At 49.3% G+C, this 24,567-nt stretch overlaps 1 protein-coding gene across 4 annotated transcripts in view; it reads left to right on the top strand.

The window, feature by feature from the left end:
- Nucleotides 1–22,931, top strand: part of LOC128823066 (zinc finger protein 3-like) — an 80,427-nt gene extending 57,496 nt beyond the window's left edge. Inside the window, exons 3-4 of one of the 4 annotated variants that reach the window (XR_008441650.1) lie at nt 18,209–18,288; nt 19,559–20,138. Coding sequence is in view for 1 of the 4 variants with exons in the window: in XM_054005140.1 (XP_053861115.1) it covers nt 3,558–4,648 (1,091 nt within the window). In the remaining 3 variants the exon portion in view is untranslated. Of the gene's footprint in view, nt 1–3,557; nt 8,277–18,208; nt 18,289–19,558; nt 20,139–21,713 lie in introns of those variants that run through there. The other 3 variants (XR_008441649.1, XR_008441651.1, XM_054005140.1) reach the window with 3 other exon arrangements.
- Nucleotides 22,932–24,567: the final 1,636 nt, after the last annotated feature.

Raw genomic sequence — 24,567 nt, 5'->3', positions numbered from 1 at the left:
GGATCCGGCGCACCAGGCAGAGGCTGCTACAGAACTTTTACTGGCCCGGGGTCTTCACCAACGTCCGGCAGTACTGCCGATCCTGTGACCCCTGCCAGAGGGTGGGGAAGGCCCGGGACAAGGGGAAGGTAGCATTGAGACCTTTGCCCATCATAGAGGAGCCTTTCCAGAAGGTGGCCATGGACATAGTGGGACCTCTCAGCAAGACGACCCGGTCTGGGAAGAAATACATCCTGGTGGTGGTCGATTTCACCACCCGCTACCCCGAGGCAGTGCCCTTATCGTCCATTGAAGCAGACACTGTGGCGGATGCGCTGCTGACCATTTTCAGCCGAGTGGGGTTCCCCAAGGAAGTCTTGACGGACCAAGGGTCCAACTTCATGTCGGCCCTACTCCGGTGCTTGTGGGAGAGATGTGGGGTCCGACACAACTGGGCCTCAGCATATCACCCCCAATTCAACGGGCTGGTGGAGAGGTTCAATGGGACGCTAAAAATGATGCTGAAAACATTTATGAATCAGCACCCGCAGGACTGGGACAAGTACTTACCTCACCTGCTGTTTGCGTACAGGGAGGTACCCCAGGAGTCTACCGGGTTTTCGCCTTTCGAACTGCTATATGGAAGACGGGTAAGGGGGCCCCTGGACCTGATGAGAGACGAATGGGAGGGGAAGGCCACTCCTGACGGAGAGTCGGTGGTGGAGTATGTCCTGACCTTCCGGGAACGACTTGCCGAGCTCATGGGCCTGGCCAGGGAGAATCTGGCCAGAGCCCAGAGGAAGCAGAAGGTCTGGTATGACCGCACAGCACGGGTCCGCGCCTTCGCCACTGGGGATCAGGTGATGGTCCTCATCCCCGTGAGGAAAAACAAACTCCAGGCCGCCTGGGAAGGGCCCTTCAAGGTTGTCAAGCAACTAAACGAGGTAAACTATGTGGTGGAGCTGTCGAACCGGGCACACCACCACCGGCTGTACCATGTGAATATGATGAAGCCATATTATGACAGGGGGAATATGGTGTTGGCCGTGTGTGGACAGTGGGAGGGGCAGGGAGATGACCCTTTAGTAGATCTATTCCCTGGGACAAGAGTTGGCTTCCCCCTGGAAGCAATTCCCCTCTCTGATCGGCTAACCCCTGCCCAGCAAGCTGAGATCGGAGGGGTGCTGCATCTGTACCAGCAGCTGTTTTCCAACCAGCCTGGACGCACTAATCTGACTGTCCACCGGGTGCAGACAGGATCGCACCCGCCTATAAAATGCTCCCCCTTCCGAGCCACAGGGAAAACTGCTCAGGACCTGGAAAGAGAGGTCAATGACATGCTGGCTTTGGGGGTGATCCAGCCGTCTTCCAGCCCTTGGGCCTCGCCGGTGGTGCTGGTCCCCAAAAAGGACGGGTCGATCCGGTTCTGTGTGGACTATCGGAAGCTCAATGCCATCACTGTAGCCGATGCCTACCCCATGCCCAGGCCGGACGAGCTCCTAGACAAGCTGGGAGGTGCTCGGTACCTTACCACCATGGATCTTACAAAGGGCTATTGGCAAGTGCCGCTGGATGCAGATGCCAGGCTGAAATCGGCCTTTGTCACCCCTCTGGGGCTCTATGAGTTCCTGACCCTGCCCTTCGGCCTCAAGGGAGCGCCGGCCACCTTCCAGCGCCTGGTGGATCAGCTACTGAGGGGGATGGAGAGTTTTGCCGTGGCGTATATCGATGACATCTGTGTCTTTAGCCAGACCTGGGAGGACCACATATCCCAGGTTAGACAAGTGCTGGACCGACTCCAGAAGGCTGGGCTGACCATAAAACCGGAGAAGTGCAAGGTGGGGATGGCTGAGGTATCCTACCTAGGCCACCGGGTGGGAAGCGGCTGCCTAAAGCCGGAACCAGCCAAAGTGGAGGTGATCAGAGACTGGCCCGCTCCTCAAACTAAAAAGCAGGTCCAAGCCTTTATTGGGATGGCAGGGTACTATCGGAGGTTCGTGCCCCACTTTAGCGCCATAGCCGCCCCCATCACTGAGCTGTGCAAGAAGGGGAAGCCAGACAAAGTGGTCTGGACCGAGGAGTGCCAGGAGGCTCTCCGGGCGCTGAAGGAGGCTCTGGTCAGTGGCCCAGTTCTGGCAAACCCAGACTTTGACAAGCCCTTTATGGTGTTCACCGACGCCTCAGACACAGGACTGGAGGCGGTGTTAATGCAGGAGGATGAAAAGGGGGAGAGACACCCCATCGTGTACCTGAGCAAGAAGTTGCTACCCCGGGAGCAGAACTACGCGGCCATCGAGAAGGAATGCCTGGCCATGGTGTGGGCCCTCAAGAAACTAGAGCCATATCTCTTTGGGCGTCACTTCACCGTGCACACCGACCACTCTCCCCTGACCTGGCTGCACCAGATGAAACGAGCCAACGCCAAGCTCCTGAGATGGAGCCTGCTCCTGCAGGATTATGACATGGACGTGGTCCATGTGAAGGGACGTGACAACCTGATAGCGGACGCGTTGTCCCGGAGAGGGAGCCCTGAACTTCCCCAGGTCACTGGTCAGAGTGACCCCGCTCAGTTCAGTCTTGAAGGGGGGAGAGATGTGACGGAGCAGGGAGCAGGGCAGATTTGACCTGGGAATGTTGCAGGGGGGTTGCAGTGGGGATGTGGGACTTCCCTTGAAGGAAGCTACCTGAGCTGTAACCTGAGCCAGGAACGGGGGTGGGGAGAATTAACACCTTCTGCCCGGGAGACTGAACAAAGGAGAGGAGCAGCGGGAGGAGTTTGGGAGTTTAGTTTCGGTTGGGGCTGGGTGGTGCAACGCAGGGAACCCCAAGCTGGGGTCCAAGCTCCCTGAACCTCCCCGAGGGACCTAATTGAGGGGGTCTGGTCGTACCTACACGCTCTGCTTGAGACTGTGTTCCTGTCCTTAAATAAACCTTCTGCTTTACTGGCTGGCTGAGAGTCACAGTGAATCTCGGGAAGAGGGGTGCAGGGCCCTAACTCCCCCACAATCCGCAACACCTGTCCCCATCCTTTTCCACACTAGCCATAATTCACCACCAGATGTCAGGGTAGAGCTCATCCTGACTCTGCTTACACACACATTCCTCATTCACACACAAAACAGAATTAATTTACACAGAACATTTTGAACAGGAACATCAAATTGCAATGAAAAAGAAAACAATCATGCCATTCTTTTACTTCTTTTAAAATGCTAAGCCTACAACATATTGATGACCCTCAAAGGTCTGTTACTGCCTTGAAATCAGTCCAGACACAGATCCTGGCTGATGTATCTCTACCCATTGGCCCATAAGGCCATTCCTTTCTATTATTCAAAAAGGGTGGCTGGCAGGATATGATCAGATCATACACCAATACATTTAATACATGCTACATTCTTATTCTTTATCCTTCATTCTAAATTATATAAAATACAAACATAAAATCCTACTACTACATTTGGGGGAAGAGTTTGGGGGAGTTCAGTTCCTGATTTTTATTTGACCTCTCTTCAGCACTTGTTTAGGTTTGGCCTTCCCCTTTCCATCCCTGTTTGAGGTTTCTGTTTCTGTCACAGCAGGTGATGCAATGGTATGTGAGAAAGAAGAGCAGAATTCTCATCAGGAAAATGTTGAGCAAGTGGATAAAGACAGAGCACTATCGCGAAGATTGAAAAGGAATGTGTCCAGGAGTCATGAGCAGGGAAAATCCTGTGAGATTCAGCACAGACCAGAAACAGAGCAGGGAAACCAGCCAGGGGAGAAAGTGGGTAAATTAATTTCATATCTGGGAACTCAGAAGGACCTCAAGGAAATCACAACACAGAAAGAAATCCTCAGGAGAAAGAGAAACAATACATGCACTGAGTATGGGAAAAACTTAAATCATGACTCAGCCATTATAAAGCATCAGAGAATCCATACAGGTAAGAAACCCTGTGAATGCAGTGAATGTGGGAAAATCTTCAACCACAGTTCACACCTTATTAGGCATCAGAGAATCCACACAGGGGAGAGGCCCTATGAATGCAATGAATGTGGGAATACCTTCAATCACAGTTCACACCTTATTAGGCATCAGAGAATCCACACAGGCGAGAGGCCCTATAAATGCAGTGAGTGTGGGAAAAGCTTCACTACCAGCTCAGCCCTATCTGAACATCAGAGAATCCACACAGGGGAGAGGCCCTATGAATGCAGTGAGTGTGCGAAAAGCTTCACTACCAGCTCAGCCCTTTCTGAACATCAGAGAATCCACACAGGGGAGAGGCCCTATGAATGCCTTGAGTGTGGGAAAAGCTTCACTACCAACTCAGCCCTTTTTCAACATCAGAGAATCCACACAGGCGAGAGGCCCTATGAATGCAGTGAGTGTGGGAAAAGCTTCATTACCAGCTCAGCCCTTTCCGAACATCAGAAAATTCACACTGGTGTGAGACCCTATGAATGCACTGAGTGTGGGAAAACCTTCAATCGCAGCTCGACCCTCATTAGGCATTGGAGAATCCACACAGGGGAGAGGCCCTATGAATGCATTGAGTGTGGGAAAGCCTTCAAACACAGTTCACACCTTATTAGGCATCAGAGAATCCACACTGGAGCGAGGCCCTATGAATGCAGAGAGCGTGGGAAAAGCTTCACTAGAAGTTCAGCCCTTTCTGAACGTTAGAGAAACCACACAGGCGAAGAGCCCTATGAATGCTGCGAGTATGAGAATACCTTCTCTTGGCACTCAGCCCATGTTAGGCATCAGAGAATCTGCAAGTGAGATCAACACCATAAAAACCTCTAGGGCTATCCATACTTTTTTTTCTTTAATACTTTTCCAGATTCCCACAGAGTAACTTTTAAAGCTGTATGAACTGTTTGCAGCACCGTTATCCCTCAGCTTGTCCAGATGAGGGGCCCATTTTTGCCTTTTGCCATTCAACCTGTTTTGAAGTTGACCTATTTGTCCTTTTTATCAACTCCATTGTCCCATGAGACATTCAAGTGTGCCCTTCCTATCCAGAACCAGGGAGCATCACATTTATACCATTCCTCCTATTGCAAAGTTATTGTTAGAGTCACCAATGATACAGATTTTATCATTGCCAGTTGTTCTCATGTTGCTCTGGGTTTTGCTAATGAGCAGTTATACTGGGAACTTTTCAAATTATATTTAAATGAAGAGGAGCGGGGGCAGGGAATATAGTGTCAGTTCAGCCTCTGTGACACTGGAAGGAGATGGGGTGACTCAGACATTCCCTCCTTCCCCATCACTGCAGAACTGTTAACTTTTGTCTGAGCCATGCAGAGTTTAACTTCGTCACATTCTATCCATCCACTTCTCAAAGTGTCATGTGAGGAAGAGTTCTCAGCTGTCTGTGCTTGGAGATGATACTTTGACTTTTTTAATCCTAAATCAGAGTCACTATGACTGGAGATGCAAGTATTAAAGACCTGGAAGGGGAATTCAAATGGATCCCAAGCACAGTGTGATCATTTGGAGCTTAAATCACAGGTTCCATCTATTGGTAAAGCCACTTCTGGCAAGGTGGCTGTTTTTTCCCTGCATTATTTGGATGCTAGATTGTAAAAATGTTGTAAATAACGTAACTGACTATTGAGACAGTGCTGAGTGAAGTATGTTTGAATGGCTCAGAGGAGAATGTGATGGGAGAATCTCTTGTCCTGATTCTGAATAATCAGATGTAACCTGCTCTGGAATTTCACTTGACACTTTCATTGTCATGTTTTCTATCTCTCTCTGATGTGGATTTCTATCTTTCCTGAAGGCTGTTTGGTCACCCAATCGGATATTAGTTCAGTTTGATAGGATATAGCTCAGATTTATTGGAGACTGTTTTGGGAAGCCATTCCTTACTAACACTGTTGAGATTTTGAGTGGTTTTGTAAAGGATTCTACTTCAGAGAACTGTAAATTTACCCTAAACAAGGCCAAGGATTTGGAAAGAGTAAACACTCAGTTCTTGGTTTCCACCCCTGTAAAGGAAGCTATGGTCACCAGTGACCCAAGGGAAATTGTTTGTACCACTCCACTTTCTAGTGCACTGTCACTGATTACAGTTCCAGAGGATACCAGGGTTAGACTGAGAACAATCATCCTTCACTGTTGGGATTCAAAGAGAGAGTGCTTCATAGGACAGTCCTTCCCGGTGGATCCCAAACTACCTGCCTGATTGGGTAACAAGGACTTTCAGGCTGTAGAAATGATGGTAACCAATGAGGCAATGAATGTGTCAGGCTCCAATTTCTGACTTCCGGGTACACACATGGTGAGTCCTGATTCCATGGTTTTATATGTACACCCACGAAAGCTTATGCTCCAATACGTCTGTTAGTCTATAAGGTGCCACAGGACTCTTTGTTGCTTTTTACTGCTATTACAGACGCTCTAAGCCAATGGAAGAAATCTCTCATGCTGGACTTTATTAGTCCAGCTCCCGCAAGCGGAAGCAGCTATGTTGGCAGGACCAGCTCTCCTGCTGATGAAGCATTATCTACACAGGCAGTTAGGGCTGTGTAACTACATTTCTCAGCGGTGTGGATTTTTCACACCCCTGAGCAATATATGTTTACGGATAAATGTCTTTAGTGTAGACCAGACAGTTTTATCTTGAGTTTTATGCATTTACATCACTTCTCCTCTAGCTTGTCCTACTTTGAAAGATTAAAAAGTGTGAAAAGAGAGGTATTTTTCCTCATGATGCAAACACTCCCACATAGGAGACCCCTTCCACCAACACACATGGCAGAAGAACCAGAGATATATGAACTCACAGAAGTGGTTGGGACCTACCTTGGGACAAACCAGAACTTGAGCCAAGATTCAGTTGTTGGCAATGGGGATTAAAAGAAAACTAACATATGTGACGAGAATTTGTGATCTTTGAATATGGTGTTGTTTCCAATGAAAATGTAATTATAGGTGAAGTTATTGGTTAAAGAGTAAGAGACTAATTGTGTGATGATCTGAATTATTTTGGAAAACTGAAAGTTGTCTTGTTTTTTGTTTTGTTAGTCTTGCAGCAAATGATGGCTAATCTTGAAAAGTTAATTTGGTTTAATTTACCCGTTGTGTAGTGTAAGGAGTTCTGGTAGAAAACCTCACTCCAAAGGTTGGGGTGGGAGAATGTGTGTGAGAAAGAGTGTATAAGAATATTGGCCCAGTATAGATTTTAATTGTTTGTATTTCAAATGGAACTTATTTTGCTTAGCTTCCAAGTCAATTTCTATTAAAAAAAAAAAACTTTCGAAGAGACAAGTTTTATAACTTTTTAGCCCCTTAGACTGTAAGGGTCACTGACTTCCCCACTTCTCTAATTTGCAAAGGAAAGGCATGACATCTGTTATAGGACATGTCCAGCAGGTAGGAAAGCTGCAATTGTCAACCATCAATATCAAGGAAAAGGAAAGTTCCAACCATTGTCATTTTAGTATCTTATTGTTCCTTTCTCTATTTTTTGTGCTGCCTTTCTGTTATATCAGGATGTAACTATATAGCTCAGTGCATGCGTGACAAAAGCTTATTGGTGCCAATTAGAAAAGGGGTCACTGTTACTCACAAGCAACTCCTGTCTCAGTTCTGACAAACTTGCCACAGCTAATACACTGATTTTATTATATTTATCCAGGAAGCATAGCAGTGAGATCTCTAATGAAAGCTTGTAAATTATTGTTCCTCCTAATCACTGCGAGGTGTGTATGAGACATATTGAAGGAGTAATGTAAGTACGTGGAAAATTATGCCCATATGGTATTGTCATGAAAGTGAGTCACCCCAGTCATAGGTCTTGGTGGGGACAGCCCATTCCAATGGGAGGGAATTGTCACTTGTCCCTTGCTAATCAGTTATGTGATGTATTGCTCCATTATCAACCTTTGCGCCAATCCAGAAAAGCCGATAGAAAACCATCAACAACAAACTATAGACATCAAAATCCTGTGGAAGTGAAAAGGACAATATGACAATGAGGAGATCGTCCTTTCTGTGAATAAAGACAAAAGACTGATTCAGTTTATAACAGGGTGGAGAAAAACACTCTGGGTCCATTCACCAAGAAGATCCGTAACGACCAGTGGTGCTTCATGAAAGGCAGGGCCCTGGCTCCTAGGGACTAGCAATCACTGCAATAGACTGAAGTGTGACATGAGAATCTACTTAGATAGGAACGGTAACTATTAAGTGTAGGTTGCATTTTGTGATTTTGTTTAGTTGGTAACAGTTGGTTTCCATCACTCACATTTGTTTCTGTTTAAATCTCTATCCCTTGTTAAATAAATTTCTGTTTGTTCAATAACTGTACTCAAGTGCTGTGTTTGATACAGGAGCAGTGGTCTACAGTAAAACTGGTAACATGGGATGTACCATTGCTTCAGGAAAAGAGGATCTGGGATTTCTCTGAGTATCTGGTGATCGAGGCTGGATGCTAGAGGGGGACACATTGGAGGAACTCAGGGCTTAGGGTGCCTCTATTGGGAACTGGCAGGGCTGCTGTAGCTCAGAGGCGGGTGCTTGAGTGCCTGACAGGCTGGGTGAGTTTGGTCACTAACATCCAGCTGCCAAATGCAAAAATCCCTCTTACTAGTGGCAGGTGGCAACAAGGAGACTCACAGCCCTCAGCTCCCTGAGAAGTGTCACAGTGTGCATCTATGTTGATCCACCTGTCAAATTCACACAGGGAAAGCACCCTATAGCATAGTTCCCTGAATGAAAATAGACCTAAAACTCTGCCCATGAAATCATGGAACATGTGCTCTTCCCTCTGTGAAAGCATGTCAGGAATCCAAGTGCTGGAGGGTAGGAATTGGGTCCGGAGTGACCTAGACAAATTGGAGAATTGGGCCAAAAAATATGAGGAAGTTAAAGAAGAAGAGCAGAGCCATGCACTTAGGACGGAAGAATCCCATGCACTGCTACAGGCTGGGGACCGACTGGCTAAGCAGCAGTTCTGCAGAAAAGGACCTGGGGATGAGTGGATGAGCAGCTGGATATGAGTCAGCAGTGTGCCCTTGTTGCCAAAAAGGCTAATGGCATATGGGATTGCATTAGTAGGATGGTTGCTGGCAGCTTGAGAGAAGTGATTTGGCACTGGTGAGTACTGCGTCCAGGTTTGGGACCCCCGCTACAGAATAACATTTCTGTGCAAAGTACCCAAAACTTTTAATAGTAAGAAGTGAAATGAAATGGCTGCATGATGGTGCCAGAACTTAAGGAATGAGGAGCCATATGTTTTTTCAAAGTGCATTGTGCTGAAAAGGGAGGTGTTTTCTCTTTGAAGGCCTGGCCCCCCTACTCTAACCCACTAGGTTCCATTCATCAAGGAATAGAACCCAGGAGTCCTGGTTCCCAGACCCCCCTACTCTAGCCCACTAGACACCACTCCCTGTGACAAAGAAGGAGTTCAGAGACTCCTGTGCTGTACCCTCACCTCCCTGCCTGTGCTGCATTTGAAACCCAATGGGGCTTCCCTGGGCATTTTTGAATCTTGCTCCCAGGAAGGGTGTAATTTTAGGTGCAGGTTCCAAATAGCTCAATGAATCAGCCAGAAGGAGCAGCAGGTATCAGTGTAGGAGCCATTGAAATAATCATAGCAATGTACTTCAGGGAAACAGTTATTAATGAAGTGTGACTGAAAGGTCAGAATCTGATAGTGTCAGTGTCACACTAGCGGGTGCTGTGATTGTTTTAAATTTGTCATCCAAACTTAGCTAACACCTAGCACATGTTTCAAGCTGTTTTCTTACCGTTGCTCATTATCAGAGAAGGGGAGAGAGTGTGAGTAATAAAGAAAAACAGAGACCTAGTGACTGAAGCAAACATTTCTTTGTTCCTTGCTTGGTTTTGTCAGTTATTTCAGTATAAACTCACCCACCACCCACTGTCTCTCCTGGGCTCAAGGGGGAGGAAGAGTTCAGCTATCAGTGGGACTTGGGGAGCTCAGGACATTACTGTGAGCTGCTCGAAGATTTAGGTGAGAACCACCTAAACGTGGAAACGAGGTCAAGGCTGCTGTAACCCATCTTGCATCTGTGGCTGTTGTAGCAATAGGGCAGTACTAAGCACAACATGACCACGACTGGTCACAGTAGGATCTTTGTGTGACAGGATCCGCGGGTTACAACCTGGAACTGTGGGACCGTTGGGCTCCCTTAACTCTCCAGCCTGGGCTGTCTCTTACAATGCTGTGCTAGTGGCAAGCAGCAAACCCCCTCCTAGTTCTGTGATCACTCAGCCAACAACATGCAGCGACACACCCAACTAAGTTCCATGAATGCTGTATAAGCCACTCATGAATTCTACAGAGAGTATCACCAGTAAATCTCCCCAGGCCTTAGCCTTGCACCTCAGAAATGTACTGTCTTGCACCACACGACCTTTTCTTGAACAGTACAAGATCTTTCATTAGTTCACCACTCCATTAAAAGAAAATGGATATGCACCACCTTTTGTAAAGTGAGCAGCTTTCCCAAGCACTTTGGATAAACTCACTAGAAGTATAAAATATTAAAATAAGTTTATTAACTATAGAAAGATAATTTTAAGTGAGTGTAAGTGTTAGGCACAGAGGTCAAAGTTTGTTACAGAACACACAAAAATAGAATCTCAGTCTAAATTCTAACTTGGACAGGCTAAGCAAGAATTGGATCGATCAAAGCTTTTCTCACCCTACTTGATGTTCCAGGCAATTTACCGTTTTTAATACACAGGCTGTATTCTGTCTCAGCCTGGGAGCGCCTGAGCAGTGATCATGGGGGAGGCTTCAGGGAGCCCCTGAAAAATAGTCCCAGGGGAGCCCTGGGGACTTTATGAGCAGCAGCAGTCCAGGGGGTAGCTGGATCAGTGACCCCAGGGGCTGTCAGGAGAGTGGTGCCCAGGTCCTCAGAGCAGCAGCCCCAGGAGTCAGCACCATGGCAGGAGCAGGGGCCCCTGAGCACTGGGGCCCAGGAGCAGAGATTTAGTAATGGGGATTTATAGGAAAAGTCATGGACAATATGCTGGCTGTGAATTTTTGTTTATTGCCTGTGACCTCTCTATGACTTTTACTAAAAATGCCCATGACTAAAGTTTAGCCTTAGCCATGGCACTCAGAGACTCCCAGGCAGCTTTTTAACTTTTCTAATTTTTCCTTGGCCTCATGCAAACATTTTTCCCATCAAAATGATCAAGGTAATTTAAAATGGGAAAAACAAAACAAAACAAAGCCAAAGTAACCCTGACCAATCTCTCCACCACACAGTTTGTGGCTGAATTTATCTCCTGAAATTTTGAGGTGATAAAATGAAGCCCTTTTTAGTCAGAAAACAGACCTAGACCTCCCATGCTGTATGTAAGACTTCTGCTACTGAACCACCAGAGGTGGGTGCAGGGTATGGCAGGGGGTTCAGCTGCAGGAGGGAGCTCAGGGGTCTCAAACTCAAATGACCATGAGGGCCACATGAGGACTAGTACATTACTGACACCTCCCCCCCGCCCACACTCCATCCCTTCCATGAGGCCCCGCCCCTGCCCCACCTCTTTCCACCCCTTCCCTGCCCCCATTCCAACCCCTTCCACAAAATCTCCACCCCAACTCTGCCCCTTCCCTTCCCCCAGGGAGTGCAGGAGGGGTGTGGGGTGTGGTAGGGGCTCAGGGCAGGGAGTTGGGGTGTGGGGTGCAAGAGGGGTGCAGGGTACAGCAGGGGTCTCAGGGTAGGGGGTTGGGGTGCAAGGGGGTGCAGGGTGCAGCAGGGGGATCAGGGCAATGGGTTGGGGTGCAAGAGGAGTGCGGGGTGCGGCAGGGCGTTCAGGGCAGGGGGTCGGGGTGCAGGATGTGGCAGGGGGCTCAGGGTGCAGGAGGGGTGCAGGGTACGGCAGGGGGTCGGGGTGCAGGAGGGGTGCGGCATGGGGCTCAGGGCAGTGGGTTGGGATGCAGGATGTGGCAGGGGGCTCAGGGCAGGGATCAGAGTGCAGGAGGGGTGCAGGGTATGGCAGGGGGTCAGGGTGCGGCAGGGGGCTCAGGGCAGGGGGTCGGGGCAGGGATCAGAGTGCAGGAGGGGTGCAGGGTATGGCAGGGGGTCAGGGTGCAGGAGGGTGCGGCATGGGGCTCAGGGCAGTGGGTTGGGATGCAGGAGGGGTGCAGGGTGAGGCAGGGGGTTGGGGTGCAGGATGGGTGCAGGGTATGGCAGGGGGTCAGGGTGCAGGGTGAGGCAGGGTGTCGGGGTGCAGGATGGGTGCAGGGTATGGCAGGGGGTCAGGGTGCAGGGTGCGGCAGGGGGTTCAGCTGCAGGAGGGAGTCAGGGGGCAGGATCTGGCCCGGCGCATACTGCATGCCTGCCTGCCAGGCTCCCTGCCTGCCCTGCCCCTGCAAGAGGCTGAAACGTGGGGAAGGGGGGGCAGAGGGACTGTGTGTTTCTGTTGCTTGAGGGACTGCCTCCAGCAGCTCCCATTGGCCGCGGATCCCCATTCCCGGCCAATGGGAGCTGCTGGGGGTGCTGCCTGAAGTAACAGCCACACACAGCCCCTCCTCCCCCTCTTCCCCACGTTCCAGCCTCTTCCCGGAGCTGCGCCGGGCAGGCAGGGAGCCTGCCCTGCTCCCAGTGCACGTCCGGCCGCCGCTCTGGTAAACAGTGGGGGAGGGCGGGGGGCTTGCAGACTGTGTGTTTGAGACCCCTGCTCTAGCTCCTCTTGTGAGACATTTCCAGCTACTCAATACTGCTGCTATTCCAGGGGATCAATTATTGACTCCAGCAAACATTTTTCTTACCCTGGGTCCACGTGTCACTGGTTTCTCTAGCAAAGGCCAGTCCATGGCCCAATGGTCCAGACATCCTCCTTCAAATCAAGCTAGAACCTAAGAATTCTCTCTCTTTCCCGGGTTGTGGGAGGGGAGCCCTTTAAAAGCCCTCTCTGTGCTACTGCACGTGGCTAAGCAAAGAGAACACACTCCAAATTCCCTCTGTGCTTTGGGAGGCAGGTTTGCTGTTTGAATTCTGTATTGCAGATGACTTCAAGCCTGGGCATTGTGATTATTTACCAGTTTATCTGGCACTGCACCTTTAATGGGGTCACAGCTGTGATGGCCGAGTGTTTAAGGGACTGGAAGTCCCATGGGATTCTTCTGCTCAGGTTTCACTCCTGCTCCCCACATGGACTGCCTGTTAGCCACAGTTTCTAACCAGAGCAATACATCTATACACACTCCTGAGCAGGGCCGGCTCCAGGCACCAGCAGAGGAAGCACGTGCCTGGGGCGGCACATTTTTTTTTTTTTTGCTGCTTCGGCAGTTCAGGCCACAGTTCGAACGGCTTTTTTTTTTTGCTTGGGACGGCAAAAATGGTAGAGCCGGCCCTGCCCCTGAGACACTTTCAATTCGCTTCCCATCGCAAGTAAACCCTGTTCTGCTGCTTTCATAGAGATGCCTGGGATCCTACCTCATACTGTGTTCCTGAGGTCTCAGGCAAATTCTCAGCTCCCATAGGCTCTGCCACTCACCTAGTGCCCCACAACTTAACCCTAACCCTGGCTGCTGCTCCTCTCTAGAGAGTGTGAAAGGAGCGGAGGCAGTGCAGGAGCCTTCCCTGGGGCCTGAGGCTTTGGGAGAGACAGATTGTCAGACATCCGAGTGTTGGAAACCATGTGGCTGCTGGCTAAATCAGGGCCCTATGCCAGCCCTGAGTCTAAACTGCCGGGATCCCCGCCACAGAGCAGGGTGCCCCAGATTACACTTTAAAAAAGGCATGTGAAACTAACTCCGGTTCTCTCTGCATCACAACTGGGGTGGAATGAGCCCTCCATTGCCATATGCCATGTGTGGGCAACATGCCATAGCACTATGCAGCCATTCATGGCATCAGCAATTCTTCCAGCACCACTGTGCCAGGCACAAAACCCCAAAGGGCCAGGCTGGGCTACTTACACCATCACTGAAGATGCACAACATGTCCAATTGCAGCTGGGAAACCAGGGTTTGCTACCAGTAGCTCAGGGTCTCTCTCCAGTCTCTGTCCAGCCCATGGTGCTATTTCTACCACTAAACGCTGCACTGGTGGACAAGTGAAATCAATCCCAAAGTCCCCTTTTATCAGCCCTGGAAATTCATTTAAACTTATGTTTGGCCGCAGAGAATTAAACAAACGTGTCTGTGAAAAGAGGGGAGTTGAGTTCAATCCCTTGTCACCATCAATGTGCAAACCAGGAACCTGTTGCTTTGCATTCCTGATGTTGTGTCACCAAAATGTGGCCATTCTGTCTCAGTCCCTTTAATTAAAAAATTGTGGGTTTTTTCCATAGAAACAATATTTTCCTCAGAGAGACACAGGAGCAGATTAATATATGAAGGGAAAGTGATTCCAAGACAGTTCTGGGGGGAGAAGGGAACATTTTCAGCATCACTCAATTAATGTGTGTACACACACACACACACACACACACACACACACACACACACTCTCTCTCTCTCTCTCTCTCTCTCTCTCTATTAATTTGAGCTACCAACACACTTCACAGCATGAAATAAACAATTTTTATGTTCAGTGAGTTGTGTTCATTTAAACAATATTAAAAATATGTTTTGGGAAATGCATGAAAACCTCATTGCATTGAACAACCCATTTGATATAATTAATTAATGTATTACATCATATTTAAAGAAGTTAAGAAAAATGTGCTTATAAATTAATGTGTTGTGCCTTTTACACATGCACAAGACACAGAAGAAACTGAATTATTTGAGCTACTAAAACTTCCACTTTCTCACAGCATTTTAGTTCTTAAGGTTGTTTTAATTTGCTTATTTTTTTGGAACTAGAAATGGGGAAAGAGTACATTGACATCAGTGGAATTACCGCAATGAGGGATTAGTCTCATTATTTGTCACTAACAAAACCTTTGTTAACACAGAGTTAACTTTGACTGTGAATATCTCTTACCCTTCCAGAACATCAAGTTCAGTAAAACTCAAACTCTGGAAAAACAGGGAATATAGAGCAATGGTACATGCCCAGATAACCTTAAGTCTGCCCTCTAGAAAAGATTCCCTGATAGCATATGTGAACAAAGAAAGGTTAGGGACAAATTACAACTACTTCCCAAGAGTTTGTTTCTTCTGTAGTTAATTGATAAATAATAGCTGATTTGATGCACAGTAACTTAAAGTTTCTATTGTGCTCGTGTCTGGCAGTGGAATTTACTATTTACTATTTTTATCCCAGCACATTTAAAAGAGAAACTGCTTTACAAAAGCTCCTTTATTTTAGATTATACAAACAGGCCACTTCCCCACCTATTTCAAGGAGATGGTATAATCCTGACCCACAGGGATCTTAAAATAACATGCTCAAGATCACACATTCCTTAGGAGAAAATGAAGGGAGAAAAAAAAATAAAAAACAAAACCACCAAACCCTTGCTGTTTCTACTCAAGTGATCAATGAGACCAGAAAGTGAGACTAGAGAAGTAAGACTGCAATTAACTATCTGGAACTACATCAACTCTGCAATTACTTTGCCCTGGTCTACACTACGAGTTTAGGTCGAATTTAGCAGCATTAGATTGATTTAACCCTGCAGCTGTCCACACGACTAAGCCATTTTTGTCGCCTTAAAGGGCTCTTCAAATCGATTTCTATATTCCTCTCCAACGAGGGGATTAGCACTGAAATTGACCCTGCTGGGTCAAATTTGGGGTAGTGTGGACGCAACTCGATGGTATTGGCCTCCGGGAGCTAACCCAGAGTGCTCCATTGTGACCGCTCTGGACAGCACTCTCAACTCAGATGCATTGGCCAGGTAGACAGGAAAGCCCCACGAACTTTTGAATTTCATTTCCTGTTTGGCCACTGTGATGAGCTGATCAGCACAGGTGACCATGCAGAGTTCATCAGCAGAGGTGACCATGGAGTCCCAGAATCGCAAAAGAGCTCCAGCATGGACCGAACGGGAAGTACTGATCTGATCACTGATTGGGGAGACGAATCCATGGTATCAGAACTCCGTTCCAAAAGATGAAATGATTAAGTGCATCTAGACACCAGGGCAGTTAGAAGAGTGCAGCAGGGCACGCTGCGCATTAGAGAAGCTTTGAAAACCAGTTTAATGACTGACCAGGCTACGGTGTGAAAGTTCTGTTTGTTTCTCCTTGATGAAAACCCACCCCCTTGGTTCACTTTACTTCCCTGTAAGCCAACCGCCCTCCCCTCCCCCTTTTGATCTCCACTTGCAGAGGCAATAAAGTCATTGTTTCAAATTCATGCATTCTTTATTAATTCATCACACAAGTGGGGGTACAACTGCCAAGGTAGCCTGGGAGGGGTGGGGTAGTTGTAGGGGCACCCCCTAGAATGGCATGCAGCTCATCATAGAAGCGGGATGTCTGGGGCTCTGCCCTGGAGCGGACGTTTGCCTCTCTGGTTCTTTGGTAGGCTTGCCTGATATTCCAGGCAGGACTGAATCTCCATTAGATAAAACTTAAAGAAGGGAATGACCTGGAGTCACTCCCATTTATATCCAGGCACCCCCGACCGACCTCACCGAGGCCGGCCAGGAGCACCAATGTCTGCCCAGGAGCCCCCAACCAACTTCACCAAGGCTGGCCAGGAAGAACCAGGAGACAGCAGCAGACAGTACAATACGTCTGCTAACTGTCTTTGCTAACTTGCAAAGGCAAGGAGCTGCTGCTGTGTAGCACTGCAGTACCGCGTCTGCCAGCAGCACCTAGGAGACGTACGGTGACAGTGAGCTAAGCGGGCTCCGTGCTTGCCGTGGTATGTCTTCTGCATGGGTAACCCAGGAAAAAAGGCGAGAAACGATTTTTTGCCGTTGCTTTCACAGAGGGAGGGGGGCCTGACAACATGTACCCAGAACCACCCGCGACAATGTTTTTGCCCCATCAGGCATTGGGAGCTCAATCCAGAATTCCAATGGGCGGCGGAGACTGCAGGAACTGTGGGATAGCTACCCACAGTGCAACGCTCCAAAAGTCGACGCTAGCCTCAGTACTATGGACGCACTCCACCAACTTAATGGAGTTAAGTCGGGACACATACAATTGACTGTATCAAATCAATTTCTAAAAAGATAGACATATTAAATCGACCTACTTTTGTAATGTAGACATACCCTTAGATGCAGACACAACCAGCTCTATGGATGGTAAACTTAGAGACTCTGGTGCTGATCATGAACTAGAAGCACATGACCTTTAAACAGCTGCCATTTGAATGCATCTGAAAGTTACAAGGAACAATGATCTGTGTTAAAGGAAGGTTGCCATTTATTAGAGTCCCAATTTATATTGTGTGCACAAAGAGAGGTTAGAATGTGTAACAGGGAGTTTGGTAAATCTTGGTTATTTTATTTTTGTAAGAGCTTCCTGTCCACCTCCAGTAGAGTTTTCAGTCCCAATGGCAACTTAGGCCTGGTCTACACTACGACTTTAATTCGGATTTATCAGCTTTAATTCGAATTAACCCTGTAACCGTCCACACAACGACGCCATTTAATTCGATGTAAAGGGCCCTTTAAATCGATTTCTGTACTCCACCCCAACGAGCGGAGTAGCGCCAAAATCAATTTTAGCAATTCGAATTAGGGTTAGTGTGGCCGCAATTCGATGGTATTGGCCTCCAGGAGCTATCCCACAGTGCATCATTGTGACCGCTCTGGACAGCAATCCGAACTCGGATGCACTGGCCAGGTAGACAGGAAAAGCCCCGCGAACATTTGAACTTCATTTCCTGTTTGCCCAGCGTGGAGAGCACAGGTGACCACAGATACCTCATCAGCACAGGTAACCATGCAGGCTGATAATCGAAAAAGAGCACCAGCATGGACCGTGAGGGAGGTACTGGATCTGATCGCTGTATGGGGAGAGGATTCAGTGCTTGCAGAACTTCGTTCTAAAAGACGAAATGCAAAAACTTTTGAAAAAATTTCCAAGGGCATGATGGAGAGAGGCCACAATAGGGACTCTGAGCAGTGCCGCGTGAAGGTCAAGGAGCTCAGACAAGCCTATCAAAAAACAAAGGAGGCAAACGGTCGCTCCGGGTCAGAGCCGCGGACATGCCGCTACTACGCCGAGCTGCATGCAATTCTAGGGGGGGCTGCCACCACTACCCCACCTTTGTTCGTGGATTCTGGGTCGGGGATAGTCTCGACGCCTGAGGATTCTGCCGATGGGGTAGAGGAGGAGGAGGAGGAGGAGGATGAGCTTGCAGAGAGCACACAGCACTCCATTCTCCCCAACAGCCAGGATCTTTTTATCACCCTGACTGAAGTACCCTCCCAAGCCAGTACCCAAGACTCTGACCCCATGGAAGGGACCTCAGGTGAGTTTACCTTTTAAAATATAAAACTTGTTTTAAAAGCAAACGGTTTTTAATGATTACTTTGCCTGACTTTGCATTCGCGGTCAGTTCAGCTACTGGAAAAGTCTGTAGCTACTGGAAAAGTCTGTTAACGTGTCTGGGGATGGAGCGGAAATCCTCCAGGGACATCTCCATGAAGCTCTCCTGGAGGTACTCCGAAAGCCTTGCCAGAAGGTTTCTGGGCAGTGCATCCTTATTCCCTCCTCCATGGTAGGACACTTGACCACGCCATGCTTGCAGCAAGTAATCTGGTATCATTGCCTGACAAAGCCTGGCAGCGTATGGTCCCGGTGTTTGCTGGCATTCAAGCAACATCCGTTCTTTATCTTGTTGTGTAATCCTCAGGAGAGTGATATCACTCCTGGTAACCTGGTTGAAATACGGGAACTTAATTAAGGGGACAGAGGTGGCCGTTCCTACTGGGCTGTTTGCCTGTGGCGGAAAATAAATCCTTCCCTGCAGTTAGCCAAGCGCAGATGGGAAATTGGCCCTGAAGTTTTCCGCGTTTGGCTAGCAGGGATCTTCCCTGTTACCAGCCACGCGGTGGGGGGAGGGTACCGTGATCATCCCAGAGAATTCATGGCGAGGGGGGGGGGTCGGCGGCGGGGGGGGGGGTAGTTTGGTGCCTGCAGGGATCTTCCCTGATACCAGCCATGAGGTGGGGGGAGGGGTACCGTGATCATCCCAGAGAATTCATGGCGAGGGGGGGGGGGTCAGCGGCGGGGGGGGTAGTTTGGTGCCTGCAGGGATCTTCCCTGATACCAGCCATGCGGTGGGGGGAGGGGCACCGTGATCATCCCAGAGAATTCATGGCGGGGGGGGTTAGTTTGTTTTCTGGTGCTGCTGAATGTTAACAGAAAAACCGCAGCACTCTACTTGCCTGAAGGGGCCCAGACAAGCCCCCCCACACTGCCCCCCCCCCAACTGGCTGAGATTGGCCAGGCTTCTGCAGCACTCTACAGGCTATGCTTGGTATGTGGGAAAGGAGGGTGCAGAAGCTGTAAAACAATGGCTTACCATGGCCGCATGCAAGCCGAATTCTGTTGCCCAGACCTGTGATCTCTAGCAGCAAAGCCACAAGCACTCAGCACACGTGATTTCTGTGCAAGGTCGCATTTTGCCTCTTAATGCTATGTAATGTGAACAGTGTTGGTCACCGTGAAAGAGTATAAGCATTGTTCTGCAAAATGTAGCTTTTAAAACAATTCTCTCTTTTTTCCCCTCCCTACAGCAGCTGCAAATTCCTCAAGCCTCCCTCCTCCATCCCGAAGGTTATCACAGATAAGGCGTCGTAAGAAGAAGACGCGGGAGGACATGTTTTCTGAAATTATGCAATCCAGCAGGAGTGACAGAGCTCATCTGAATGAGTGGAAGGAAACAGTTTCAAAGTATAGGAAAGAAGTCAGTGAACGTGAGGAGAGGAGGGACCAACGTGAGGAGAGGAGAGACGATCGAGATGAGAGATGGCGGCAGGAAGACCAGAGGATGAAGGATGCAACGCTGGGGCTGCTCCGGCGTCTGGTGGAGGTTCAGGAACGGCTGCTGGAAAACAGACTGCCGCTTCAGCCCCTGTTCCACCCTCCCCCCTCCCCATGTTCCGTATCCTCCTCACCCAGACGTGTAAGAACGCGGGGGGGGGAGGCTCCGTACACCTTCCCATTCCACCCCAGTAGACAGCCCAAGCAAAAGGCTGTCATTTTTTTAACCTTTTCTTTGTGGCTTTCTCCTTCCCAGCAATCCTCCTCCCAAATACCACCCGGGTTCCCTCCCTCTTTTTCTAATCTATTAATAAAGAATAAATGATTTTTAAATGATAGTGACTTTATTTGGTTTGAAAGAAAGCTGGGGGAAGGGGCAGGGTGGGTTCCTTACAGAAAATCAGTCAGTAAAGGGGGAGGGTTTTCATGAAGGAGAAACAAACAGATATTTCACACGGTAGCCTGGCCAGCCATGAAACTGGTTTTCAAAGCTTCTCTGATGCACAGCGCTTCATGGTGTGATCTTCTAATCGCCCTGGTGTCTGGCTGCGCGTAATCAGCAGCCAGGCGATTTGCCTCAGCCTCCCACCCCGCCATAAAGGTCTCCCCCTTACTTTCACAGAGATTGTGGAGCACACAGCAAGCAGAAATAACAATGGGGAGATTTCTTTGGCTGAGGTCAGAGCGAGTCAATAATGAACGCCAGCGACCTTTTAAACGGCCAAATGCACATTCTACCACCATTCTGCACTTGCTTAGCCTGTAGTTAAACAGCTCCTGACTCCTGTCCAGGCTGCCTGTGTATGGCTTCATAAGCCATGGCATTAAGGGGTAGGCTGGGTCCCCAAGAATAACTATGGGCATTTCAACATCCCCAACGGTTATTTTCTGGTCCGGAAAGTAAGTCCCTTGCTGCAGCCCTTTAAACAGAGTAGTGTTCCTGAAGACGCGAGCGTCATGAACCCTTCCCGCCCAGCCCGCGTTGATGTTGGTGAAACGTCCCTTGTGATCCACAAGTGCTTGCAGCACCATTGAAAAGTACCCCTTGCGGTTTATGTACTCGGTGGCTTGGTGCTCCGGTGCCAAGATAGGGATATGGGTTCCGTCTATTGCCCCACCACAGTTAGGGAATCCCATTGCAGCAAAACCATCCACTATAGCCTGCACATTTCCCAGAGTCACTAACTTTCGTAGCAGCACCTGAGTGATTGCTTTGGCTACTTGCATCACAGCAGCCCCCACAGTAGATTTGCCCACTCCAAATTGATTCCCGACTGACCGGTAGCTGTCTGGCGTTGCAAGCTTCCACAGGGCTATCGCCACGCGCTTCTCAACTGTGAGGGCTGCTCTCATCTTGGTATTCTGGCGTTTCAGGGCAGGAGACAGCAAGTCACAAAGTTCCATGAAAGTGCCCTTACGCATGCGAAAGTTCCGCAGCCACTGGGAATCGTCCCAGACCTGCAACACTATGCGGTCCCACCAGTCTGTGCTTGTTTCCCTTGCCCAGAATCGGCGTTCCATGGATAGAATCTGCCCCATTAACAACATGATCTCCAAAGCACCGGGGCCTGTGGTTTCACTGAATTCTGTGTCCGTGTCCGTGTCCATGTCCTCATCATGCTTGTCGCTGCGCTGCCGCCGCCGCTGCCTCCTCGCCTCGTTTTTCTGGTCCTGGCTGAGCATAAACTCCACGAGAACGCGCGAGGTGTTTGCAATATTCATGAGTGCTGTCTTGACCTCAGCGGGCTCCATGCTTGCCGTGGTATGGAGTCTGCAGTGTTCACCCACCCAGGAAAAAAGGCGCGAAAATGGTTGTCTGCCGTCCGTTGCTTTCATGCAGGGAGGGAGGGAGGGAGGAAGTGAGGCTGTACCCAGAACCACCTGCGACGATGTTTTTTGTCCCATCAGGCACTGGGATCTTAACCCACAATCCCAATGGGCGCGGGAGACTGCGGGAACTATGGGATAGCTATGGAATTGCTACCCACAGTGCAACGGTGCAGAAATCGACGCTAGCCCCGGTACTTGGACGCACACCACCGAATTACTGTGCTAGTGTGGCCGCACTCATTTCGACTTTATACAACCTGTTTCTCAAATCCAAATTATCTAAATTCGGATTAATCCCGTAGTGTAGACATACCCTTACTTTCCAAATGTAACACAGACTAGTCCATTCCTCCCAAGTGGATGTGGTACTTATTCTTCTGCCCATTGTAGCCCATGGAGACCAAGGACCTGCAAATGTGCATTGATATTATACCTTTGTTAATTGATGAAAACATAAACAAGACACTTAGCGGATTGAAACTGATTTCAGCTGAGGGACGTTTGCTGAGTTTTTATGCATTTGCACAGGAAAATATGGAGTGTTTCCATTCATTTCAAGCATCCCCATTCAGTGGGGCTCCTGAACATAATGGAAATGGATATGCAAAAAATTTTGTTAAGGGACCAGGTTTTTAAGGGGATGCTTGGATTTGAACCAAGGACCCATTAATCTGCAGTCAAACACTCTACCACTGAGCTATACCCACATGACAATTATGTTTGATTTATATATACACGTGTAAACACAACAGCTTACACACCCACCAACATAGCTTGTCACACTGACATAGCTACCGCCTCTCGGGGAGGTGGATTAACTACCCAGACAGGAGAGCTGTCTCCCATCAGCTTAAATCATTTTCAGTAATTATAAATAAGTAGGAAATAACCTGCTGAATGGACAGTAACCAATTTATCAAATATTGCTGTGTCTGCATTCAATATGGGTAACTGGACAGTGAACAAGACTGTTTTGAATAACATGTACCTCCATTAGGATGCAGTGTCAGTGACCCCAGACTGTGACTGTTCCTAACAGGGAATTTGTTTTAACCATTTGACACATTGCCAATTCACTATTGTTATATTATACTCTAAGGGAAATGCCAATTAGATGTTTATTACTAATAAGGTTAGGCAACTTTCTCTCTTTGTTTTTTAATGTTCTCTAGTGAATTGTTATGGTAATTGCTATAAAACTCTGCTAAGCACTACAAATAATTTATTTAAGAAATTGTTTTTTCCTTGCATTCATATCATCTCCTGAAATTAGTTTACTAATTTTTACATGTGTTTGGTTAAAAAGTTTAGCAGTGCCATGCACATTTTCAATGGTGTACTGTTTCTTCAGTATCCAGGCCCTTAATACCATGAATTATAGTTTCAGAGACAGTTTCTGCTGTCCAGTGGTCAAAATAGTTAATTCCCCTCCCCCAAACAGATGTACCAGCAGCACTAATGTGGCTCCCTGCCCACTCTGCATCCCTCCCTCCATGCCACGCTGCTTCCAGAAGTGGCCAGCATGTCCCTGCATCCCCTGGGGGGGATCTCCATGCACTGCCACCATCCCTAGTCTAACTCTGCAACTCTCATTGGCCGGGAACTGCGGCCAATGGGAGCTGTGTGGGCAGAGCCTGCAGGCAGTGGCACACGGAGACCCCGTGTCCCCCCGTAGAAGGGTTCGGTTGGGGGTCACCCCTCTCGGGGGCGGCTGGAAGCCAGGCCACCTCACTACTTAGGTCCAGTGAGTCGGGGAATTAGCCTGGTGGGGCAGGAAACAGTCAAGGGCTCAGGCCCTCAGGCAGGGGCTGAGCAAATAGTTCAGGAACAAAACCCAGGCTCCTGGTTCTGAGCGTCTGGGGTGAGGGGGAGACTGCCACCCATGAGTGGGGTGGCAGCGGGGATGCAGGCCCACCCACTCCACTGCGTCCTAGCCCGGGGCCCTAACAGCAGCAGGCAGCCTGCTGCTGTGTCAGTGGGGATCATGGCCACAACACACTGACATTGGCTCTGGGTGTGCCGCAGCCAGACTAGGGTCGGCTGCCCCCGGGCTACTTCCTACCTCCCCCTCTAGCAGTACCTGTGTCTGATCCTCCACAGAATCAAGCACCATGGGCTCCTCAGGGTACTCAGCGAGCGGTAGGCTTGGCAGCTCCTCTGGGTCGCTTCTCACAGGTAGGCTTAACAGCTTCTCTGGGGTCTGGTCGCCATCAGGCCTTGACTGGTATGACCAGTCCTCGGGTCAGTCACAGGCTGCAGGAGTCTCCCCAGCAGGAGCTAGGCCTCCAGCATCTGGCTTCTCCAGCAGCCAGGCAGCTTCCAAGCCCTGGGGTGGGGCTTTTATACTTCCTGTCCTGCACTTTGATCTTTGGGGGGCGGGCGCAGGCTCCAGTGGCTCCGCCCACTTTGGCATCCGGAGGGGCTCATCCCTCTCTGGGGTGGCTGGGAGCCAGGCCGCCTCACTACAGGTTGCAGGAGCTCTCTGTGCTCCCTTCTCCCTCTGGCCTTTCCTGGCCCTCTCCTGCTGCTGCTTGCTGCTCTCCTTGTTGCTGCCGCTGCCGCTGCTGCTGCGTGAGTGAGTGAGTGAGTGCGGAGGGGGGGGCCTTGCCGGCCTGCCCCCCCCTCGCCCTCGCCTCCGGAGGGAGAAGCATCGGCCCCCCAACGCCAACACCGATACCATCTGGGGGCCCACCTGCCTGCTTGCTTGCCTGCCTGGCCGGTTGCCCGGCCGGCTGACTGCTGCTCGCTGCTGCTGAAGTTCCTGTGTGGGAGCCGCTGCCTCCGTCGCGGAGTGCGCAGAGACTGCGTCCCTGGTTCGAGAGATTGTGGAGGGGGTTGTTTGAGGACTGTGTTTTGAGTGACTTTGCCATCTTTGCTCCTGGGGTGGTGGTGCCCCCAGTCGCGTTAGGAGTGTGGACGGTACTGAGCCTCT

Source organism: Malaclemys terrapin, chromosome 15, assembly GCF_027887155.1.
Source record: "Malaclemys terrapin pileata isolate rMalTer1 chromosome 15, rMalTer1.hap1, whole genome shotgun sequence".
Classification (NCBI taxonomy): domain Eukaryota; kingdom Metazoa; phylum Chordata; order Testudines; family Emydidae; genus Malaclemys; species Malaclemys terrapin.
The sequence above is the reverse complement of the archived record's forward strand: the minus strand, read 5'-3'. Positions and strand labels throughout refer to the sequence as shown.